At 45.0% G+C, this 23,904-nt stretch overlaps 1 protein-coding gene across 1 annotated transcript in view; it reads left to right on the top strand.

Annotated features, from left to right (window-relative positions):
• ABI3BP (ABI family member 3 binding protein) overlaps positions 1–23,904 on the top strand; it is a 1,978,933-nt gene that overhangs the window by 720,958 nt on the left and 1,234,071 nt on the right. The window contains exon 4 of the mRNA XM_085622401.1: positions 18,275–18,407. Coding sequence (XP_085478527.1) covers positions 18,275–18,407 — 133 coding nt within the window. The remainder of the gene's footprint in view (positions 1–18,274; positions 18,408–23,904) is intronic.

Raw genomic sequence — 23,904 nt, forward strand, 5'->3', positions numbered from 1 at the left:
AGGATTATCGTACTGTCCGGAATCGAATTTCCAGTATACACAAACAAGGGTGGATGTGTATAAATTTATACGGAAGTTAAAACTTAAAAAGTTTAACAGTCTACAAAAATCTAAAACACCTCTTTCAACCCCGATTTTGGCAACACAAGTAACACCTCAAGCATTAGCAGTATCAGATACTAGTCTTTTGTGTAACATGCAAGCTCTCGAAATGGATATATCCCCAACGTTGGATTCTCAGAACATAAATCTAATCTTGGAGCAACAAGGTATTACAACTAATGCCACTATTAACTCTGGTCTGAAATTGAAGTCAACTTTTGTCCCTATCCTTCCACGTGATTCCATCGACGTATTCCATGAAGTGGTTCTAAATGAAATAAAAAAGCTCAATCATAAAACTCAGGTCACTTTTAAACATCGAAAAGCACGTCAGCACCAGTATTTCCAATTGATTAAAAAACTACAAAAGGGTGATTCCCTCATCATAAGAAACTCGGATAAAGGGGGAAATGTTGTGCTTTGGCCTAAGAACTTATACCTGGAAGAGGCTCAGTCGCAATTAAATGACCGGGCATGCTATAAACTAAGCAACAAACTAACAATACTAGCAGCACAGAATGAGCTTTTTAAACGCTTATTAGCATGGAAAAGCGCAGGACTGATCAACATGGATGAATACAAATTTCTAAAAAAGGACTACCCTGTCACGCCTGTGATATACTTCATCCCGAAGATCCATAAAGATACCAAGAAACCTCCGGGAAGACCCATCATTTCGGCCAAACAAAGTCTGTTGGAGAACATTTCCATATATATTGACTCATTCTTACAGGAGCATGTCAGAGCCCTACCATCATTTATACAAGACACCACAGATTTTTTAACAAAAATCCATGAATGTCAATGGTGTAATGATTATCTATTAATTACCATAGATGTTTCATGTTTATACACAAGTATACACCATAAGGATGGCATGCGAGCTCTGAAACACTTTTTGGACAGGCGACCAATTCAGTTCTTCAATCACAACAAAATGTTACTAACCTTGACTGAATTTTGCTTGAACAATAAATTTTTTCTCTTCCAGAACCAAGTTTACCAGCAAACACGAGGTGTGGCTATGGGGGCAAGCTTTTTGCCCAGCTATGCTTGCCTCCATATGGGCTGGTGGGAGGAGGAAATAGTGTATACCCTGTATGAGGACATTGTTAACAACCACATAATCAAATGGGTCAGATACATAGATGACCTGTTTCTGATTTGGCATGGCAATAGAGAAAGTGCAGAAACATTTATCACCAAGCTCAATGATAACGACATAAACTTGCATCTCACTTATACCATCAGCGAACATTCGGTTTTTTAGATGTTGAAGTTTTTACATACAACGACAAATTGGAGACTAGATTATATCGTAAGCCGACAGCGGGTAACACCATCTTACACGCTTCCAGTTTCCACCCAAAACATACCATACACAGTATTCCGTATGGAGAAATGCTGCGGCTACGTAGAATATGAAGCAGAGACGAGGACCTTGTCCGAGCACAAGAAGAGTGCAAAAATCGTTTCTTAGCGAGGGGCTATTCCAAACATACAATCTCTGTGGCTATTAACAAAACCAACCAATTACGCAGAGAAGATTTGTTGTTTCCCAAACCTAACAAAGAACTTTCTGTGATTTCTAGTCAAAAAACATGTGAGCTTTCCAATCCAAGATTAATTATGACATATAATAATCAAAGAGATGTAATTAGCCGGGTGTTAAGAAAAAATTGGCACATCGTGCGCAATGATCCCATAATTGGTGAACATCTCTCGACAAACCCTGTCATCACATTTAGAAAAGCTCTATCTTCCAATGACTTCCTAGTTAAAAGCAGTCCAGAAATCTCTGTGAATAAGAATTGGCTAACGAGCCCTAGAGGGTTCAAGAAATGTTCCACATGTAAAGCCTGCAAATTGGGTTTAAACAAGAACACCTTTACAGCCCCTTCAAAACAGCTCCTACCACAATCTCCAAATCGTTAACATGTAAATCAGAGTATGCAATTTATGTGTTAGAATGTGCTTGTGGATTGAAATACATCGGTAGCACGAAGCTACAAGTCCACAAGCGAATTCTGCAACACACCAGAGCTATTGCAAATTCAGACCCAAGCTATCCTGTGGCCCGCCACAAAAAAGAAGTCCACAACAGTCTTGTAAAAGACCTTAAATATTATGTTGTGGACTCCATACCGCCACTGAGGAGAGGGGGAAACAGAGAGGCTCAATTGAGGAAATTGGAGACAAAATACATTTTGGAGTTCGATAGTAAGAATCCGAATGGTTTAAATACAACGGAAGACCTACATACTTGGCTCTAAAATTGCAATGTATATTAAAGGGAGTTTACCAACTATAAGTTCGCACTAGTACTAAAATTAGTGGGTTCCCAAACTCAACTCCATTCTCATATTAGGTAATTCTTTGCATCCTAGATGATCCCTCAAATTTTTAAATTTCATTTTTTCCTTTTCTGGTTACAAAAGGAACATGTTTTGTTAAGCACCGAATTTTAATTGTTTTAAATTCTAAAACAGTTTTTAGCACTTATGCACTTTATTTATTCAGGTGTTGCACACACTTCAAGCACTTTATAATATAACGACCTCGGAATTATCCTGCTGATTTATGGTTATGGGATAATGAAATTTATTAAGAAAGAGAAAGAAATCAAGCGTTTTATGCATAATTGTCATCTAATGCCCATAATTGTATATTCTTTCTCGCTATCCAATGTACTACATGTCCTTGTTTTATCAATATATGAAAAGCTTTTTAAACTTTTTTTGTTGACTTTTAAAAAAATCTCAACAATGGCAATAAGCATGTTAGATGGGCTTGGTACTAGCAGAACAATAACATTGTACATTTTGCCGTATTTATACAGTAATTGGAATTGCTCATAACCTCATTGTAATGTAAAAACAGTTTTTGTATGTGCACTATGCCGTGAATCGATATGTTGGAAGACAGACATAATAGTCTGTCTTCATGGTCGTTTATCGCACTAGCACTTTAAAAAGGGAAAAAAAGTAAATAGCATGTCATGTGTATATCTAAGGTTGGAGGAGGAGATTAGTAAATCAAATCCTTCTTCACCAAACAATGGAACACAAGTCTGGGCATCAAATACAGGGTATCTCACAAGCCCAAAGTTGATAATTGGTAGGGAAGTAGAATTTCAATGGCACTAGGCTCTGCCATCACTTGTAGAGTTTAGATATCAAAAAACCTCCAAAACAGAACATTTTAGATAGAGTGGATGGTTGACTTCAGGGAGCCCCCTCACATTGATAAATTGCAGCAGATTTTATACCCACTTGATTATTCACATCACAGACATAGGATCAGATTTATATTTTTGACATCAGCCTGTTTCTTCCCCAGGGCAATGGAGTACATTACTCTGTTGCCTTCTGAGAGATGCTGCCCACCAGATTTGAAAATGACCGCACAGCAGGCAGTCATTTCCTAAAGCATTGCCAGAAAAATGTTACAGCGGTTGCTGTCAATGTTTTTTGCAGTGTGGTGCAGGACTCCATCAATATGATGGAGCCTTGCACCAAACTATTATCTTTTTTCTTTACAAAAATAGAAAAGATAATTCACCCTTACCATGGGAATAATCTCCTATGGCAAGGGGGTCATTCTCTGTTTTTTTACTGTCCCTTACTGCCAGGGTATGCCTGCTGGTGGCGAACAGTCGGACAGTAAAAAAGGGTTATATGTTCACCCATCCTGATTGGGCGGAGTGACATATAACCAATTCTCTGACTGTCCTTACTTTGGTGGGCCGTCTGGAAAGTTTGGTCATGCCAGTGATCAAGTAGTCACAGCAGTAGCCAAACTATGGTATGTGGGCAGACGGACCACTATCTTGGCACGGAGGAGACACCATCACCGTTGCATTCCCTCTCCTTCATCATATAAATTAGGCCATTAGTTTTGAAATTCCAACTTATTTCTTCCAGGGTACTACATACCCTATGCAAGCCAGTTAGAAAAAGTCTTCTGAGCCTTTGAGCTTTTTCAAACTTTGTGTAGATTTGTACTTCTGTCATTGAAAGAAGGTGAACAATTTCAAATTCAGTGATCACAGAACCAGTGGGCAGTGATAGATCCGGAATATTGCGGCCCGTCATGAAACACACACACTGATGCTGCCAATACATGCTGCAGGGTGAACTTGGATATTTATAATAACATTAGAGCTCTCAGGTCAGGAGACAAGACCTATACATCACCAACTACAGATTTCAAATGACACAAAGGTCCAGAGTATAAGCAGAATATAGGAAAGAGGTATGCCGCACCAGTCCATGTGTGCTACTGCAGGAAAGGATGCATGATCAGGAAGTCAACTTCTGCTCACCTTTCTTTATGATAATAATTTGTTTTCATATAGCGCTTCATACAATATTTCTGCCATTTGTAAGTGCTATAAATACCGGATTATAACTTACCTCCCTTGGGGGATTCGGACTCAAGTTGTTTTGTTTGAGCCGCTCGCTACTGCTGACTTTGCCCTTGGAGTCTGTTCTTGTCCTGTTGTTGCTCACTTACCGAGGGGTGGGCTGTGCTGCCTGGGAGGGGCCGCTGTGAAGCTTGAGAGGCCGGGACTGCGAGGACCAGGGTGCTGCCTGCCTGCCTAACTTCGCACACCTGGAGACTCTTCCCGGCCCCGCCCCCACTGCCTATATTACTCCTCGCGGCCCCCGCTTCGCGGGAGCCGCTCGCTGCTGCTGACTTTGCCCTTGGAGTCTGTTCTTGTCCTGTTGTTGCTCACTTACCGAGGGGTGGGCTGTGCTGCCTGAGGAGGGGCCGCTGTGAAGCTTGAGAGGCCGGGACTGCGAGGACCAGGGTGCTGCCTGCCTGCCTAACTTCGCACACCTGGAGACTCTTCCCGGCCCCGCCCCCACTGCCTATATTACTCCTTGCGGCCCCCGCTTCGCGGGAGCCGCTCGCTACTGCTGACTTTGCCCTTGGAGTCTGTTCTTGTCCTGTTGTTGCTCACTTACCGAGGGGTGGGCTGTGCTGCCTGAGGAGGGGCCGCTGTGAAGCTTGAGAGGCCAGGACTGCGAGGACCAGGGTGCTGCCTGCCTGCCTAACTTCGCACACCTGGAGACTCTTCCCGGCCCCGCCCCCACTGCCTATATTACTCCTCGCGGCCCCCGCTTCGCGGGAGCCGCTCGCTACTGCTGACTTTGCCCTTGGAGTCTGTTCTTGTCCTGTTGTTGCTCACTTACCGAGGGGTGGGCTGTGCTGCCTGAGGAGGGGCCGCTGTGAAGCTTGAGAGGCCGGGACTGCGAGGACCAGGGTGCTTCCTGCCTGCCTAACTTCGCACACCTGGAGACTCTTCCCGGCCCCGCCCCCACTGCCTATATTATTCCTCGCGGCCCCCGCTTCGCGGGAGCCGCTCGCTACTGCTGACTTTGCCCTTGGAGACTGTTCTTGTCCTGTTGTTGCTCACTTACCGAGGGGTGGGCTGTGCTGCCTGAGGAGGGGCCGCTGTGAAGCTTGAGAGGCCGGGACTGCGAGGACCAGGGTGCTGCCTGCCTGCCTGCCTGCCTAACTTCGCACACCTGGAGACTCTTCCCGGCCCCGCCCCCACTGCCTATATTACTCCTCGCGGCCCCCGCTTCGCGGGAGCCGCTCGCTACTGCTGACTTTGCCCTTGGAGTCTGTTCTTGTCCTGTTGTTGCTCACTTACCGAGGGGTGGGCTGTGCTGCCTGAGGAGGGGCCGCTGTGAAGCTTGAGAGGCCGGGACTGCGAGGACCAGGGTGCTGCCTGCCTGCCTAACTTCGCACACCTGGAGACTCTTCCCGGCCCCGCCCCCACTGCCTATATTACTCCTCGCGGCCCCCGCTTCGCGGGAGCCGCTCGCTACTACTGACTTTGCCCTTGGAGTCTGTTCTTGTCCTGTTGTTGCTCACTTACCGAGGGGTGGGCTGTGCTGCCTGAGGAGGGGCCGCTGTGAAGCTTGAGAGGCCGGGACTGCGAGGACCAGGGTGCTGCCTGCCTGCCTAACTTTGCACACCTGGAGACTCTTCCCGGCCCCGCCCCCACTGCCTATATTACTCCTCGCGGCCCCCGCTTCGCGGGAGCCGCTCGCTACTGCTGACTTTGCCCTTGGAGTCTGTTCTTGTCCTGTTGTTGCTCACTTACCGAGGGGTGGGCTGTGCTGCCTGAGGAGGGGCCGCTGTGAAGCTTGAGAGGCCGGGACTGCGAGGACCAGGGTGCTGCCTGCCTGCCTAACTTCGCACACCTGGAGACTCTTCCCGGCCCACCCCCCTCTTCGTTCCCTCCCCCGATATATCTATTCCACCCCACCGCGCCAGCGGTTCGTGCCCGGGGCGAAGACCGGGCAAAGAGCGGGCCGTTTTTGGCCGTTCGTGGACGAGCGTGGACGGGACGGGCTTCCCCTCTGATATTACTCATTCTGGACACTCATTCATATGGTACCCGCCACCCTGTATCCTGCTCATGTGTGCCACCTGATAGGTTGTCTACTGTCGGTTGTGTAGTTACATTCTTCTAGTTACTGCCTATTAATTATTCTGTAAAGTTTGTAGTTCATTGAGCTATTTGTTGTCTCAAGGTTCACGGTTATTGTACATATCATTCTCCCTGCTCCTGGTCTATCTTCTCCTAAAGATGGCCTCTCTAAGATCAGGTAGAAAGATCATGCAGGGAAACTCGGGGGGTTGTATCTCTGGGACCCTAGACCATTTCATCACCAGAGCTGCCCGGGTCCTTGAACAGGAAATCTCTCTAACTGAAAAGCGCTTGTCACTAGAAATATCAGCCAAAAGATCGTCACTTGGCAATATTATGCTAGCCACATCTCCCGACTGTAGGACTGTTCCAGCAGCCCCAGACATGTTGAATACTATTGAGCCTGGACTACTGAATCCCTCTATACGTAACTCACTAGATGATGTTCCCGGTATTGTTAATATTACTGAAGGTACTGAACTACATGTAACTCCCCATGTAATCCCCACCCCTTTTCCCTCTGAGAAGCCTCGGTTAGTTATCCCGTCATTGGTAAACAAGCATAAGCCGGCCGTTAGGAAAAGGAAATTAGTGGGAGCGCCACCTAGAAGTAAACGCAGTAAAGTCTCTCACAAATCCCAGCTAGCAAAGGCTTGTCCCGATTTTCCCTCAGATTTACCTTCTGTTGCTGAGAGTCCTTTATGTTCCCCTTGCCCTGAAACACTATCTAAGTCTAATTCCCAGCTCATTTGCCCTCTTGAACCCATAGAACAATTGCTCAAGTCCTTTTTTTTACCTCTTCATGAGAGAATGAAGAAACTTTCTACCACCATAGGGAAATTAGAGAGTTTGGTCCTAACAAATACGTCGCATCTGGAGAAAATAATCATGTCCCGTGCTGACTCTAAGATCCAATCTAATTCAGATGCTTCTGTTCAAATGGGTCTAGCTCCAACTATCTCTACTCTTATGGTTGAAGACCCCCTCCCCCCACCAAACCACAACGAACTGACTGCGGTAGCAAATCATATATCTACCACCGCTGTCCCGTCCTCCCAACAAACCAGCAATTATGCTGCTAGTAAAAGCAAGGACAATCATGCCTCTAGACAGCCATTCTCCTTGGGTGAAGACTCGTCTTCAAATCTTCCTTGTATAAATCTTCCTGAAGAGTCTATACCCTATACTGTTATCTTGATAGGTGTCCCTAGGCTTGCCCAGGAAAAGTTTGAGTCACACACCGAGTTGAAGAATAAAGTAACACACTGGCTAAATAATAACAGACCATTACCACCAAGAACCAGTGCAGAAATTTTGACTGTGTGTAGGGTGGGATGGGTGGGTGTCAGGGCAAAAAATGTGGAGGGTGATTGTGTTATTATCAACTTTCGAAATCCTAAGGTGGTGAGCCATATTTGTTCTGTGTCCAACACTTTGGGTGTTTCTGGTATCTGCTCTGTGGACCTTTCTTATTTCTATCCTTGTGACTCTCGCACTATACCGAGTTTACCATCCACTAGATGGGAAAGGGTGACTAGGGGTTATAGATTTTCGCCAAGATTACCACCCCACCTCCCTTTGTTTAATCATTTTGCACCCTTAAATTCCTTGGAGGAGGTTGATTGACTTCCGATTGCCTCAACCCTTATGGACTACGCGTACTCGAACCCAGTGGGCCACGTTAGCTGCCCTAGAGCGGGGCAGGAAGACTGGGGTGGGCACGGGGGGCCCCTTGGGGTTTGGATGCTTTCCATACCACCTCTGTTAGTATTTCTCCCAATACACTCTGCAGTAATACCGCCCGCTTAGCTCCAGACTTGGATTGCTTGAATATACCCCAAGTCACTGACTCTGTAACTCCCAATCTTCTCCATCTAGACTTGGTCGCCCCCAGCTTACCTGACCCTGTGTGTAGGGATGACGGTCTTACTGAATCCCCTTATGTTGTCCTGGACTCTTCACTTAAGATAGCCTCTTGGAATATCGCTGGCCTAAAGGGACGAACATCCTCAGAAGATTGGATAGACTTCATAGATAACTATGATATCTTACTATTCCAAGAGAGTTGGGCCCCAGAACCGATATTTCGGGAAGGCTTTCTTAATTTTTTTAAACCAGCGAAGAAGGGCACTAAGGGCAGAGCTTCTGGGGGCTTAGTAATCTGGGTCAAGCAATCCATCAGTTATACACCAGTGGAAATTCTTGTTAATAACCCCGATCTGTTGGGAATTAAGCTATCAAAGGTGAAACATCGGGAAATTATTGTTATTAACATTTATGCTCGAGGCCTTCCCGGTGGGCGAAGCCCAGTAATTATAGAGGAGATGGATACCTATCTTGAGCTTATTGGGAGGGATACATTTATACTTATTGGGGGGGATCTAAATTGCACATTCGAACCCCTGTTAAGTGACGGTGAGGATTTGGGGTTTGAGGAGGATGTTGTGTGGAACATTCCATCCCTGTCATTAACTAATATCAAAAAGGCCACTGAAGCGTCCTTACATTGGGCAGGGTTGTGTTTGGAGTGGGGCTTGAGAGCGGCCAATGGTCGTACGATATCCGACAAGGCTGGTAAACCCACATTTGATAATGGGGCTAGCCGAAGTAGAATTGACTACTTTTTGGTTAAAATGGAGTATTGGTCGCTCTTGGAGGACATGGCCGTTATTGACCGTCCCGAGAGTGACCATAACCCCCTGTCCTTAAGCATAAAATTCCCTGATGGACATGATAGATTCCATGTAGCCCCGTGTATTACCGCTGAGGCTTTCTTAACCAACGATAGAAGAAGGGTGAAATGGAGTAGGGTCCTGGAGGACCCCTCCATACTAATTGGCATATCATTAGAAGTGTCATCTACTTTGATCGCCATAGCGAACATATCCTCGAGTGAGGACGGCATCCATCGGATAACCGACTTACACGAGCAGTGTTTCCATAAATTAAAAACCCATCTTACTTTACCACCCAAGACAGGAAAACTGAAAACTCCTAGTCATACTAGGAATTGGTATAATAAAAAATGCAGGGAAGCCCACAGTGAGTTAATTAAAGCCATAAAGTCTCGGGTGTCTACTGACATCAAAACGGCTCGCCGGCGGTACAAAAAGACTCAGTGGGAGGCGAAGAGAGACTGGGACGAAGCCCATTGGTCCAACCTGCTTGAGGCCTGTCAAACGTCCAATCAGACTAAGTTTTGGGAAGTTGTGAAATGGAGTAGAAACCCGGATTCCCAAATACCTGCAAATCATGTATCCGTAGAAGCATGGGTGGATTTTTACTCAACCCAGTTTAGGGACCCAGACTTGAAACCTCTTGATGAGCAAGGGATATACGTACCAGTGTCGCTTTCCCCCAGTCACCCTTTGGTCTTCACGAATGACGATGCCAAGATTGCACTTTATTCGGTCCAAGCTGGGAAAGCCCCTGGGATGGACTGTATCCCGGCAGATCTATTCAAAATCGACCCCCCTCTTTGGATTCCCTATGTTACCCAGCTTGCTAATGCTATTGTTAAGGGGGCTAGGATCCCTGAGTCTTGGATGGGGGCGGAAATTCTTCCAATCTTCAAAAAAGGGGACCGCTCGGCCCCCGGGAATTATCGCCCCATCAGTCTCATTGATTCCCTCCAAAAAATAGTTGCTAGGATGGTTCTCACCAGGGTTCAGGGGTGGATGGAATCGGAGAGTATTCTCTCTCCGATGCAGGCTGGCTTCAGGTCAGGCACCAGCACCATCGACCAGGTCTTCAGATTTATTCTGATATACTGGAAGGTGGTGCTGTTGGGCGGCGGGTCTATCTACGCCGCCTTTGTGGACCTGAAGTCTGCCTTTGATTTGGTGCCCAGGGCAAAACTGTGGGCAGTCCTGGGCACCTTAGGCATTCCGCAAGAACTCCTCGAGCTCTTGGTGAGACTACACAAGAGCAATTTTGCGAGAGTGAGGTGGGGAGGTCAAGGGCAGGTGACAGACAGTTTCCCCGTTACACGGGTTGTCCGACAGGGGTGTGTTTTAGCACCGACCCTTTTTTTACTATTTATTGACCAGGTGGTGACGTTTTTTGCGGATACCCCTACTGATGCACCAATTTTGGGCGGGACTAAATTTCCCTTGCTCATCTTTGCAGATGATACATTAATCTTATCCAAGACGCGTAAGGGCCTACAAACGGCCTTACATAAATTCGAGGATTTTTGTAAACTTAATGATCTGCAAATTAATGTGAGCAAGACTAAATTCATGGTCTTTTCAAAAAACCGCCCAACAAAGAGTTATGTAAGTATGAATGGAGTGGGCCTGGAACAGGTGGAGGTTATGACATATTTAGGAGTAACCCTGGACTCCCGGTTAAGCTGGAAGCCCCAGATCGACATTCTCCGTCTAAAATTTGCACGCCTCACGGGCTGTCTGATCCAGGAGCAAAAAATGTCTCTTACTAAAAGGGTCACGCCAGCACTTAAAATCTATGACGCAAAAATCAGTTCGGCTATTTTGTATGGGGCTGACCTGTGGGGTTTTCTGAATCTATCTCCCCTGATAACAGTCCAAAACAAATTTTTGCGCAACCTGATAGGACTGCCACAATCCACTCCAATAAAACCTCTTTTGTTGGATATGGGTTGTAAATCAATTAAAGACCTGGCACGGTACCGGCTGGTTGCGTTATGGAGACGGATCTGGATATCTCCGGATCTAAGTCTCTTTGCTACCGAACTTGCGGAAGTAAGAGCAATCCTGGGTTCTAGAAATATCCCTTGGTTCCGTGAAGTGAAACAAATTCTGGATGAAATGGGTCTTATCCATTTGTGGGACTCTCCGGGGAGCTCTGTTTTCCCTCCCAAGCAGGCCTTTAAGTCACTATATTGGGCATCAGTTAGATTACAATCCGTTGTGTGCTCAAACGGTGCCTCCCTCACTGGTAGATTTTTGGTGCATAAACTAGATCCCTGTTTAGAGAACTATTGGGATGTTATCACCAAGACTCTGGATAACAAATTATACCACCAGTTTAGAGTAGGCTGTTTACCAGTAAGGTCTTTCTCTAAAAAATGGGTTGGTAACTTGAATGAGTATTGCCCATGGTGTGTTGACCAAAAAGAGAGTGTTGGTCACTTCTTCTTTGCCTGTCCTGCCTATTATGCACCAAGGAATAAATGGATTAGGCCCATCTTTCAACGGATGAACATTAGAGGAAGTACAGAGGCATTGTGGGCTTTAAGAACCAACACCACAGAACTGGTTGTAATAGGGGTAGCAAAGTACCTAGGGTGGGCCTGGGCTATTAGAGCCAGATATTTTTAAGTATCCCGGTTCCCTCTTTCTTTTAAATATGGGTTTTATTTATTCATACTGCGTCTTTAAATACTGTTTACTCCTCTTTTAAAAATGTGTTTTTGGTTAAATTTTAAAAAGATGTTTTAGATAATAGTTGTCCGACTGTTTAATTGTAATATTTTATGTATTTGTCTTTTATGATTCAAATATCGAAATAAAGACGTCTGAAACTGAGTAATAAACATTAAACTCATTGATCTATCCTTCTCCCATAATTTAAATGTGCTCTAGGAACAAAGCACAAGGTAATGGATATTGCTCTCATCTAATCAGTGGAGTGTGAAATAACTAGTGGAGTTGAAGTCGTGGAGGATAGCATGGTGTTGGTGGGGTCCAGGAAGTTGCAGGTATAATCATCACAAATTTCACACTATCACTGGTCAATTACATTTAATGAGGGTCTTTCTGAGACCAGGGCCACTAGCTATATTCTTGCAAGGAGACGAAAGAGATACCATGAACAACAGCCATTTTGTACTGAGTTTTTGCTACAGGATTCCAACTTTACACATACCAGAATCAATTACAATTCAGTATACTAAAGGTACAATAAAGTGCATCTGATTTTAAAGAAATATTCTCTTTGTACAATCATTAGTTGTGGCATTAGGACATCCTGGCCATTGGAAGATATGTTGCTTTGCTTAATGTAAGCTTGTTGCTATCACCCCTTTGATCCTCATTTAATCAATCCCCTTACTAATACTTTATCAGTCAGATGATGTTAGGCTCGACAGATCCATCTCCCGTTTCAAAATGTATATCCATTGACTAATAGCGATGGAATATCCAGAGCCACCTCAGTCCACATATATCTTTATAAATCTCTGAGTAAATACAGCTTTCCTATTTAATTTTATTGCCATCTATACAGCAATAAGGGCCTAATTAGCCAAATCAGTAAAATGCAGCAACCCTAATTCTTGGTGCATATTATGGGTAGCTAACTTGGAGCTTCACAATATTCTTATCAGAAATCTATTTTCTTCCTGCTGGATAGTGTCTGATTCAACCCTATATATTCCAAGCATGGAATCATTTTATTTTTTACAGCGGTTATTTTTAAATGGGTTAAAATGCACCTTGCTGTACATTATAGGTATATTGCAAGTCACTGAGAAGTTTTAACCATTAGGAGGAAAGAAGCCAATGGCCAAATTATTTTAGAATAAATGCCCCCACTGACCATTATTATCTCAGATAACTTAATCAAATACACAAGGGCTTAAGTCGGTGTGTATGACTATATTACTTTATATTATCTCTGTAGTGTAACTTCTCAGCCAATCACATCAACAATTAAATCCATATAACAGAAAAATACATCAACATTTGACACACATGAAATGAAACAAACAATAAATTATAGTGTCCTCCAATTAACAAACATTTGGTACTTTTTAAAATCTACCTTATCTATAGATCAAGAAGTCCCAGAAAGGGGTGAAGTCCCAGAGAGGGGTGTTCACTTTCAAATACTAACCATTTATGTAGGCGTTCTACACTTTTCCAGTGGGAGAAATATCCTGTATTGATGTAATACTCCACAAAAAGCTATGCGTGCCCATACTTGACTCTCCATTCCCACTCCTCTGGTTCTGCAAGTTGTGCCTGACTTCCAGTTGCTTTGTGTTCCAGGCTTGTAATTACATGTGACATAAAGCAAAAAGAGTCCTTCCAAGGGAAGGAAAATTAGAGAAGGGTGACAGGGTCAAAAGAACAACCACAGAGGCTTTGTCCCTTTCACAGAAACCATTGAATATTGATGATCTTAGTATAGGATCTGTGTTAGACCTGGCACCCTTGGCGTGGTTTCCCCTGACTTTTTGCCTTCTTACCTCCTGTTTTGCTGACTTCATTTTTGCTGGATTTAGGGTTCTGGGCAATTGACCACTGCTAACCAGTGCTAAAGTGCATGTGCTCTATAGTCAAAACATGGACATTGGCTTATCCACAATTGTCATATTTAATTTTCTTATAAGTTCCTAGTAGAGAGCACTATATGTGCCCAGAGCTTGTAAATTAAATGCTGCTAATGGGCCTGCAGCAGTGTGCAACTCACTCAATAGTCTTTAATATATGGCTCAGATCTGCCACCGCAGAGCCTGTGTGTACAGTTTTAAACTGCCATTTCAGCCAGGCAAGTTAACCTACTTGGGTAGCGAAGTGAGCTAAAGAATGATGATGGATTCAACCCAGATCTGTGACTAGGGATGAGTGTCTGAAACTTTTCAGTGCTCTGTCCATCATCTCCTTGTGTTTTCTTTATTCACCCTAAATTGGCAGTGTATGCCCAGTTGTGGGTCCCTTGCTCACTTTGCCACTGGATTCAAGCTAGCTTGGCTGATGAGGGTTGTTACCCCGAGACCGGTCCTAGGATGCTTCGTTCCTGTCCAGGGAAGACCTGGCTTTGCAGTTCAGGTTGGTCTGTTCCCATGAGGAACAGGGTCAAGACTGATTTGTGTATGGCAGGGTCTGAACTGGGGTGGAGAAGTGAGCTAAAGAACGATGATGGATTCAACCCAGATCTGTGACTGGGGGTGAGTGTCTGAAAAGTTTCAGTGCTCCATCCATCATCTCCATGTGTTTGCTTTGTTCGCCCCACATTGGCAGGGTATGCCCAGACGTGGGTCCCTTGCTCATATTGCCGCTGGGTTCAAGCTAGTCTGGCTGATGAGGGATGTTACAGCAAAACAGGTCCAGGGAAGACCTGGCTTGGCAGTCAGACTGGTCTGTTCCCATGAGGAATAGGGTCAAGACTGATTTGTGTATGACTGGGTCTGAACTGGGTTAGAGAAGTGAGCTAAAGAACGATGATGGATTCAACCCAGATCTGTGACTGGGGGTCAGTGTCTGAAACATTTCAGTTCTCTGTCCATCATCTCCTCATCTTTTCTTGATTCGCCCTAAATTGGCAGTGTATGCCCAGAAGTGGGTCCCTTGCTCACTTTGCCACTGAATTCAAGCTAGCTTGGCTGATGAGGGGTGTTACCCCGAGACCGGTCCTAGGATGCTTGTTTCCGGTCCAGGGAAGACCTGGCTCGGCAGTGCGGGATGGACTTTTCCCATGAGGAATAGGGTCAAGACTGGTGTGCATATGGCTGGGTCTGAACTGGGGTAGCGAAGTCAGCTAAAGAACGATGATGGATTCAGCCCAGATCTGTGACTCGGGGTGGGTGTCTGAAAAGTTTCAGTGCTCTGTCCATCATCTCCTTGTGTTTGATAAGTTAACCTACTTGCCAGGCCTAAACCTTCCCTTTTATTACATATAAGTCACCCCTATGCAGCCCCATGGGCAAGGTGCAGTGCATTTAAAAGGTAGGACATGTACTTTTGAGTTTTACAGGTCCTGGTAGAGAAAAAGTGCTAAACTTTTTTTCACGACTGCAAGGCCTATCTCTCCCATAGGTTCACATTGAGATTGCCTCAAAACATCTTTTTTGTGTCTCTGAACTCACAATTTAAAATCACAACTTATGGTGAAATCGGATTTCAAATTGTATGTCTGAAAATGGCACTTTTAAAAAAGTTTTCATTTTCTTGTGTTAATTATATCAATCCCCTAAGCACACGCTTAATTATAATTTATATCATGAGCACAATTATTTTTCCTAATTGTGCTCATAATATGATTATAATTAAGCGTGTGTTTAGGGGATTGATATAATTTTCTCAAGTGATCTGCCTGATCACATGTTTTATAGGGAGAAGGGGGAATCCCCCTACCCTTGAGAGCACAGCTGCATAAACGAGGATCAGTGATAATAGCGTGAGATAGTGGGTGAGTGCCAAGGATACCCCATTTTTATTCACCCCGACACAAAAATGTTCTTGCGTTAACCATTCTGTGCAACTGCCTGTCTCTGAATACACGTCTGCGTAGGGTAACTGCTGGGCTTTATGCATTTCCTAAAGACAGCCACACAAAGGGAGCTGACGTGTGACATTAACTTTCTGATGGCCCAGCTCCAATCAATCAATTAGCGTTTGTTAAGTGCGGCTACTCACCCGTAAGGGTCTCAGGGCGCTGGGGGGGGTGTAGGTTCCAGTCCATTAAGGAGGGGGTCTGTCGAAGAGCCAGGTTTTGAGGTTTCTCATGAAGATGGGGAGCGATGTTGTCTGTCTGAGGTGGAGCAGAAGGGCGTTCCAGGCTCTGGCTGCGAGGAAGGAGAAGGAGCGGCCTCCCGATCTGGTCTTTCTGGTGCGGGGGACCACGGCGTAGGAGAGCTGGGCTGATCTTAGGGTCCTTTGGGGTGTGTGGAATTTGAGTCGGCTGTTCAGGTATGCTGGTCTGGTGTTGTGGAGGACCTTGTGTGCGTGGGTGAGTATCTTGAAGGTGATTCTGGCCTTGATGGGGAGCCAGTGGAGTGTGCGCAGGTGCTGGGAGATGTGGCAGCGTCTTGGCAGGTTGAGGACCAGTCTTGCGGCAGCGTTCTGGATGTTTTGTAGCTTGCAGGTGAGGTTTTTGTTTATTCTGGCGTAGAGTGCGTTGCCGTAGTCGAGTCTGCTGGTGACAAGGGCGTGAGTGACGGTCTTTCTGTGCTCGAGGGCGATCCATTTGAAGGTCTTACGTAGGAGGCGGAGGGTGTGGAAGCAGGAGGATGCGACGGAGTTGATCTGGTGGTCCATTTTGAGCTTGGAGTCCAGGATGATTCAAAGGTTGCGTGCGTGGTCTGTGGGGGTGGGTGGGTTTCCGAGGGCGGGGGGCCACCAGGTGTCATTCCAGGCGTCGGGATTTGGGCCCATGATGAGTACTTCTGTTTTGTCGGTGTTGAGTTGTAGACGGCTGCTTTTCATCCATTTGGCAACGGCTTCCATGCCTTCTTGAAAGTTGTGTCTGGCGGTGTTGGGTTCATTGGATAAGGAGAGAATGAGTTGGGTGTCGTCTGTGTATGACACAATGTTCTGAAGATGGGGGCGAGCGGAGCCATGTAGACGTTGAGGAGCGTGGGGCTGAGGGAGGACCCATGGGGGACTCCGCAGGTGGTTGGTGTAGGGGCCGAGAGGAAAGGGGGGAGTCTGACCTGCTGCGTTCTGCCAGAGAGGAAGGAGTGGATCCAATCAAGGGCCTTGTCCCGGATCCCTGCGTCTTGGATTCTGCGTTTTAGGGTGCGGTGAGAGACTGTTTCGAACGCCGCTGAGAGGTTGAGGAGGATGAGGGCTACTGTTTCTCCTCTGTCCAGTAGGGAGCGGATGTCGTCTGTTATGGCGAGGAGGGCGGTTTCTGTGCTGTGGTTTTTTCTGAAGCCGGATTGGGAGAAGTCGAGGATGTTATGCTCTTCGATGAAGGTGGCGAGTTGGATGTTGATGGCTTTCTCAATGACAATCGCTGGGAATGGGAGCAGGTAGATGGGTCTATAGTTCTTGAGGTCCGTGGGGTCCGCTGAGGGCTTCTTCAGGAGGGGGTTGATCTCTGCGTTTTTCCAGTTGGGATGGCGATACGAGGAGAAATTATCAGTTTCTCCTTGTATTTTGCTCTTTCTATGTGTGTTGCATTCTTCAGCACACATGGAAATAGCAAATCACCTTTAAAGATTGTTTATGTGCAGGAAAGTGTCCTTTCCTGTACATAAAGAATTGCCACTGCAGCGCAGGCACCCTTGCCGTATGGAGCAAGGCTGCCTGCGCTAGCCATAGGCAGCTTTTTTAGCACCAGTGCTAGGGGAAAAGCAGGGGTACTCCGCATTTTTGTAAATACGGTGCCAATTACCAATTTTGATGTAACACCGCGCTCCAACATTTTATTGTAAATATCCCCTTTTTTATCTCATTATTATTGGGTTAATATTGAAAAATGTAAATGGTCATGAACACCTAAACAAACACAAATGGGAACCTCATTGTCACTAGCAGCTGCAAGAGAACAAGATAGGGTCTCCGAGTTTGTGTATATTGATTTGCTTGCAACACAGTGGTGTGCCAAACTCGGATTGTCAAGGTGGGCTACTGGCCCATAAGCACATGGGCCACACAAGGGTCAGTTACAGGTCTCAAGTTACCAACAAAATGCATAAAAACGAAAAAGTCAGTGGTGAGAGGGGTGTCTATCCACCTCCCTTTTTTGGTTAGGGGAAGAACAGGCACAAGGTCTCTTCAGGGTGCCTTAGGCTGGTTAGGGTTTCCATGCAGAACAACAGCTTCAGGGAAGGGAATCAGAACCTCAGATGATCCTTCCTGCTCTGCCCTTGACATCTGCTATCCAAGGCAGCCCTTAATTCATGACCATTCTGGTAAGAAGATTTCGCATATTTGAGCATCAAGGGTAATAATGCCTTTAGTTGACAATGCCACAGTAGGTTCAAATGCAGAGTGCTTCTTTATTTCAACATGATTGTGGTTTAGATTAATTTATTGCAATAACTTATATATCAGTTGGGTTTTTCCATAGGTCAAACCAAAGTTCAAAAGCCGCTGCAAGTGGTTGTTGGTACATTAACCCCGACATCTGTCTACTTAGCCTGGGGAGTGCTGGTAAATCCACAGTATGACTGGACTGTGCTGAACAAGTGTCTAACCGACAGGTAAGCATTAAGACCAATACTATGCATGCTTCTAAAAAGAATAAACAGCTTCAGAACAGTGCAGCTGCTATCTGAAAATATGTTTATATTCTATATACAGAAATGCAATTTATTGAAGTTCATGTCATGCTGCAGGAAGATGCTAAATTTGCAAGCGCGGCTGGCTGCTCAGCTTTGTACTGTCAAGAGCCCTTCTTTACAATTACTCCCAAGAGTTTGAAATGGATGTATGTGTACTTTGTATTCACGAAAGAGCAATAACCTGTCTCCACAAAAAGCTGTGCATAGAAAAAACACTGCATAAGGACATGACCGCTATGGGTGATTACACATGGCTGAGTTGTTAAGAGCATTGAGGATGATGAGTTTAGACAAAGAACAAGATAGCACCTGAATTACATATTATTCCTCAAACAACGTTTTGAAGGGGTGTGGATGGAGATGAAAATGGTAAGTATCAGGTTCGTGACTGGAAAGTTGTCAGCATTTTCCAATTCTTGTTGTAGGATGTATGATTTGAAGTTTTTAGCAAGTTTAATGAGGTAATAGTTTTCAGGTCATTTAATACCAGTGAAGGAGAACCAAACAGGATGAAAGATTGGGATCTGAATGGGGTTTGCAGTGGCAATGAAGTTTTGATGTGCAGAGTGTACTGTGCATGAACTAACACAGCGAGCTAGAGTGCGGGTTAAATGTGTGGGGGAAGAGTGGGGATGGAGTTCCGTGAAAATCTTAGAAGACTAGAATCAAGAGTTTAAACAACTTTTAAAGGTCTAACAGAAATGTTATATTCGTGTGATGTGGTGATCTGTCTTTTAGAAAGCGTTTTTGTTGCATAAGAATAATGGTTTTACCAATGGTGATAAAGGGTGGTGATAGGGTGATTGGTGTGTGATGCTCCAGACACTCTACGGGAGAACACGTTTGTGTTCAACATTGGCTTTGGCCAAATAAACATACCTTTATTAATTTATTTAATGGGATCAGGAGTTGCCATATTCTGCGACAGTATTACATCTCTGGTCCATAAATGCTCATTGTTCACCCCAATGATGAGATCCAACTCATAGGGATGAGAGAGTATGCACAAAGTATCTGGCTCTACAAATGAGTGTTTCCAATCTCATTAGACATATGGCACTGAGGGGGAAAGATGCTGCAATCTGCTGACTCAAACTCTGTTCAAGTAGTCTCACTGAAGCCTTGATATTGGCATGGTCTTCCAGCCAAGTACTTTTGGTATTACTTGTGATGCAATACAATATATATTGTCTTCTCCTTAATCTCTCATGCATCACCTAGACATCTTAACACCTCCGCTTAGTCAAGAACCTCGCACCTCATTTCAGTTCCACCATCACACTTGGATCCTTCATCAATGGCTCTTCTGACACATTCCTACTACTTACCATGAGAAAGATGTGTCCACATCACCACTCTCATAAAGTCAAATCAACACTTTAGTGAAAAGTAAACTTGACTTCTGCCACAGCTTAGTAGTTGGCTTCTAGAAGTACTCCTTCAACAAAAGGATGAATCTTGACCTAAGTATACTGGTAAATTTCCCCCAACAAACATATTCGTCATTCGACATACCCGAAACAGGAATGTTCCAGGTTAAACACAGGGTTCAAAAGTCTCCCCTTATTGTTCCAAATAATATACTGCACTGCCTGCCCATTTCCCACTGCTTCACATGCATCGAGTCTTGTGCTCGTTGTTCCACACTAACCAAAACCTTCTCACCATTCTAAAACTACCAGTTGCACCCTGAAAGTTGTGAGCCTTGCAACTGCACATAATCTTCCTTTGAAACACCGTCCACGGTCAGATCTGAGCCGCGCTCTCCCATCCAAAATTCAAATGCACTCCAAATTTAAAAACAGAATAATGCAAATGAAGAATCATGAGGTTTGTGCTGCTTAGTAATGACAAAGGCTAGGCAAAGTAGTGTGAATTGGCTGAAATAAAACATTTATGCCAGCAACATGGGATGGAGGAAGTGCGTATCTGATAGGACACATTTTGTACACAATGACGATCCACTCTGGTAATACTGCTGTGTTGGATCACACCTTTACGAAGATGGGAGGGTGGAGTGACGCCCTAGCCTCATGACACCTGCACACTGTCCCTCATTCTTTCTTGCCTCACTAAACATTCCCATTTGTAGTAATTCACTTATTTGATTTTTTTTATATCAAATTGTAGATTTATTTTTTGACAGTTTTCTTCAGCAAGCTCATTCTGTTTTTTGCAGAGCATTTTCCATTCACAAAAAAGATTCTACTCGTTTAGAATATGGTTGACTCGTAAAGCAAGTCTAGGGGATGGCAAAGGTTCTATTTTGGTCACCCCAGCAGAGGCTGTCCTACCATATGTAGAGATCCCCACTGCTCTGGTGGGCATTTATCTACAAACATGCTCCCACCAACACCAGTGAAAATGTAATGTATGCCGGGCACCATGTCATTGCGACCTACTGAGCACTTCTTAAAATATTTGCAGAAGCAAACCCCGAAACTGGAGTTATGTGTCTGCAAAACAATATAGCAATGGTCCTGATGCATTGGGAATTTGCTCCCAGTGCTTGGGGGGGGGGGGGGGGGGGGGGTAATTTTCCATGTCTGTTACTACTGTGAGTTTCACTGTGGTAAAATTCAGGGGAAAAAAAACATTGAAAGGCAGCCCTGCAAAGGCCAACTAGAGCAACATCCCTGTGAGCCCTTCTGACATAAAGGGTCCTAAGCAACAACAGATGCTTTCTTCCAGTCCATTTTGGGGAACAGATCAATTTTCTCTTTCGGACACCCAAAACCTTCTCCTTAGCACCTGTTTAATGCACTGTGAGGAGCAGATGAGTCTCTCTCCAGGATTTGGGAATTGCTTTTTGCAGACTGTCAATCCACTGGTACTGTTCATTACTGGTTTGTGCCACTTACTCTAACATTCCCTCAACCTCCCAGAATGGTAGGCTAAAAAGGTGTGAAGAAGGGCCTTTTTGAGATACAAAAACAGCAATAAAAGTAGGAGAACAACTAGACAGGTATATCACCCCTTTTCCTCCTTCAATTTCCATCAGCCAAAGGGTGCAGACTGGACAGTCAAACCAAGACCAGACAGTTCTGTGCCTTAACTGCAGCCGTAGACACTGTTAAATGTGGCCCTCTATTTTGCCGCACCATCGAGCAGATACCTCTTCTTCCAGAAGTGGGAACTAGATGTGCTGAACCTCAGGACGATCAGGCAACTGCTGAAGTTCTATACACCTCTCACTCCTCTTCCACAAACTGACCAAAAGCACAGGAATCAAATCTCCAGAAGCTCAGTCAAGAAAGGGCCCCCAGCTGTTCCACACCACAGAAGCGGTCGGAAGTTTGAAATGAGAATGGCCTGTGCAAGAGAGCACCAGGCTACAGCCACCACCACACTGCTTCCCCTGCAGCACACAGCTGTTGATATTACTGATTTCATTTCTAGCCACGCATTTTTTCTAATGTATAATCCCTCTAATTTCTGACATCTGGTAAGGTTTCCAGGTGTTTTCTGTAATTCACTATAAACACGATGCTATGCTGCTGCTGAACCTCCTTGAGAAGGCATCTATCAAACGGGTATACATATCTTTCTTTCCATGCTCTAAATCTAAAATGATACCAGTTCCCCTTGTAGGACATCTATTTATGAGATTAGCATCCGGATATTTCTTGGCTGCATAGTTCATCACACGGCTGAGCTCTAGAGCAGCAGCTAGCCATTCAATCACATTATTTACCACTGAAATCCTTTAAATTCTTTTGAATTATGGGGAATCTCGCCAGAAGAGCTATGATTACCATTCATTTCTTCTTCACTGTTGTTGCTGCCTGTAAAAGCTTCCGATCTTTTAATACTTCCACTTGAAGCTTCTTGATCTCTATCCTCAGCTGGCCTGTCAGGACCTTTGCTGCTATACGGTTTACAAACGTCATGCACAGCACGTCTTCTGGAAGCACAACCACCTTGTTAAAAGTAACAGTAGCAATGCTCAGACAAACGTTTGGTGTCAGCTGCAGCATATGTCATTCTCTAACACGGGCTTCTTTTACCTGCTTAATTATGATGAATGTAAAACAAAAACAGGCAAGACCGGCCATTGTGATATATAAATACATTGTGCATTGGCAGCTTTGGGCTTTGAAAAGTGTATGTTTGGTCTCTAGCTCCATCGATCCCTCCAGTCCTTTTGATAGTCCTACTTTTGAGTCTTTTTGTCCAGAGCCATCGATTCCTTGCTGATTAGCCTCTGTTCTTTGACAGTATTTTATGATGGCAGGTTGATCAGTTTCTTTTTTTCTCTCAAATGTGATTTCTTACAGTTTATTTCGTTCTAACTTATCTTTCTGACAGTGACTATTGGGCGGAAAAGTCCCCTGCATGGTCCTGGAGGTGCAACCCTACCTTGAGTGCCCCACCTACAGTGATATGTGGATGCTTGGTATACATTTTTCATCATGGGCGAACTGAGATCATGCATGTCCACCATGACCTAGGCCTGTCTCTCGAATTCTAGTCACATTTATTTGGTCTCGGCCTGGCGAAAGCAGCACATGCGCTGCACTGCCATGCAGAGGCCTTTTGGAATCGATACGATTTCAGGGTGCACGCGGGGAGACAAACGAGACAAAAGATGTACATGCGGGGATTGGATGCTTTACTGGCGGCGTGATACACTGGGGACTTTTTTTTTCGCCGCCAGTAAAGGCAGTCCCCTCCCCGCGTGCACAACTTCTGTCCGTCCCATGACAGGCCGCGCTTGTTGTTTAAAGGGTGTGGCAGTGGTCGGTCTAAAATTTAAAGACACATATGACGCGTATCTCCGCCTGGCTCCGTTTCTTGAAAGCATGGGAATGGCCGGCCATAATGAACCTTTTGGCAAACAATAAACAGTGCACACTCACTTTATTTATGCAAATAAAACACGCGATTCTTGAGTTGTCACCGTATTAAAAAAGTAGCATATATATATCTGTCAAACAACCGCAGGTCATCCAGAGCTCGCAAGCTGCCCAGGTCCATGCGTGAGTAGCTAAGACAGTCCACGTTCTTGCTTTGCATTCTGGGATCAGTAGTCCTGTTACCGCTATTATAACATCAGGCCTACAAGCTTCAGAATGCAAAGCAAATGTCTGGCTGAGCTACTAATGAATGGTCCTGGGAGACTTGAGAGCTGCGGGTCGTTTGTGTAGTGATGGCCAGACGTGTGTTGCCATCCTTATGTCGTTTTTCATGGCACCCAAGAGGCCACATTTCATGAGAAAATGCAGCTCGTCCTAATTTCTGAGCTAAAAAAGGTTTGCATTCTGGGCTATGTAGTTCGACATTTTCTATGAGAAGATTTGATGAAGGTGTAACACGTGACATGGGCCCCCAGTTTTAGGGAAGACAATGTTTGGTGACCATCTGACTCCATGTCACTGGGATAAAAGCAACGCCCACAATGCCTTCATTTGTAAGT

The sequence above is a fragment of the Triturus cristatus genome, chromosome 8 (assembly GCF_964204655.1).
Source record: "Triturus cristatus chromosome 8, aTriCri1.1, whole genome shotgun sequence".
Classification (NCBI taxonomy): Eukaryota; Metazoa; Chordata; class Amphibia; order Caudata; family Salamandridae; genus Triturus; species Triturus cristatus.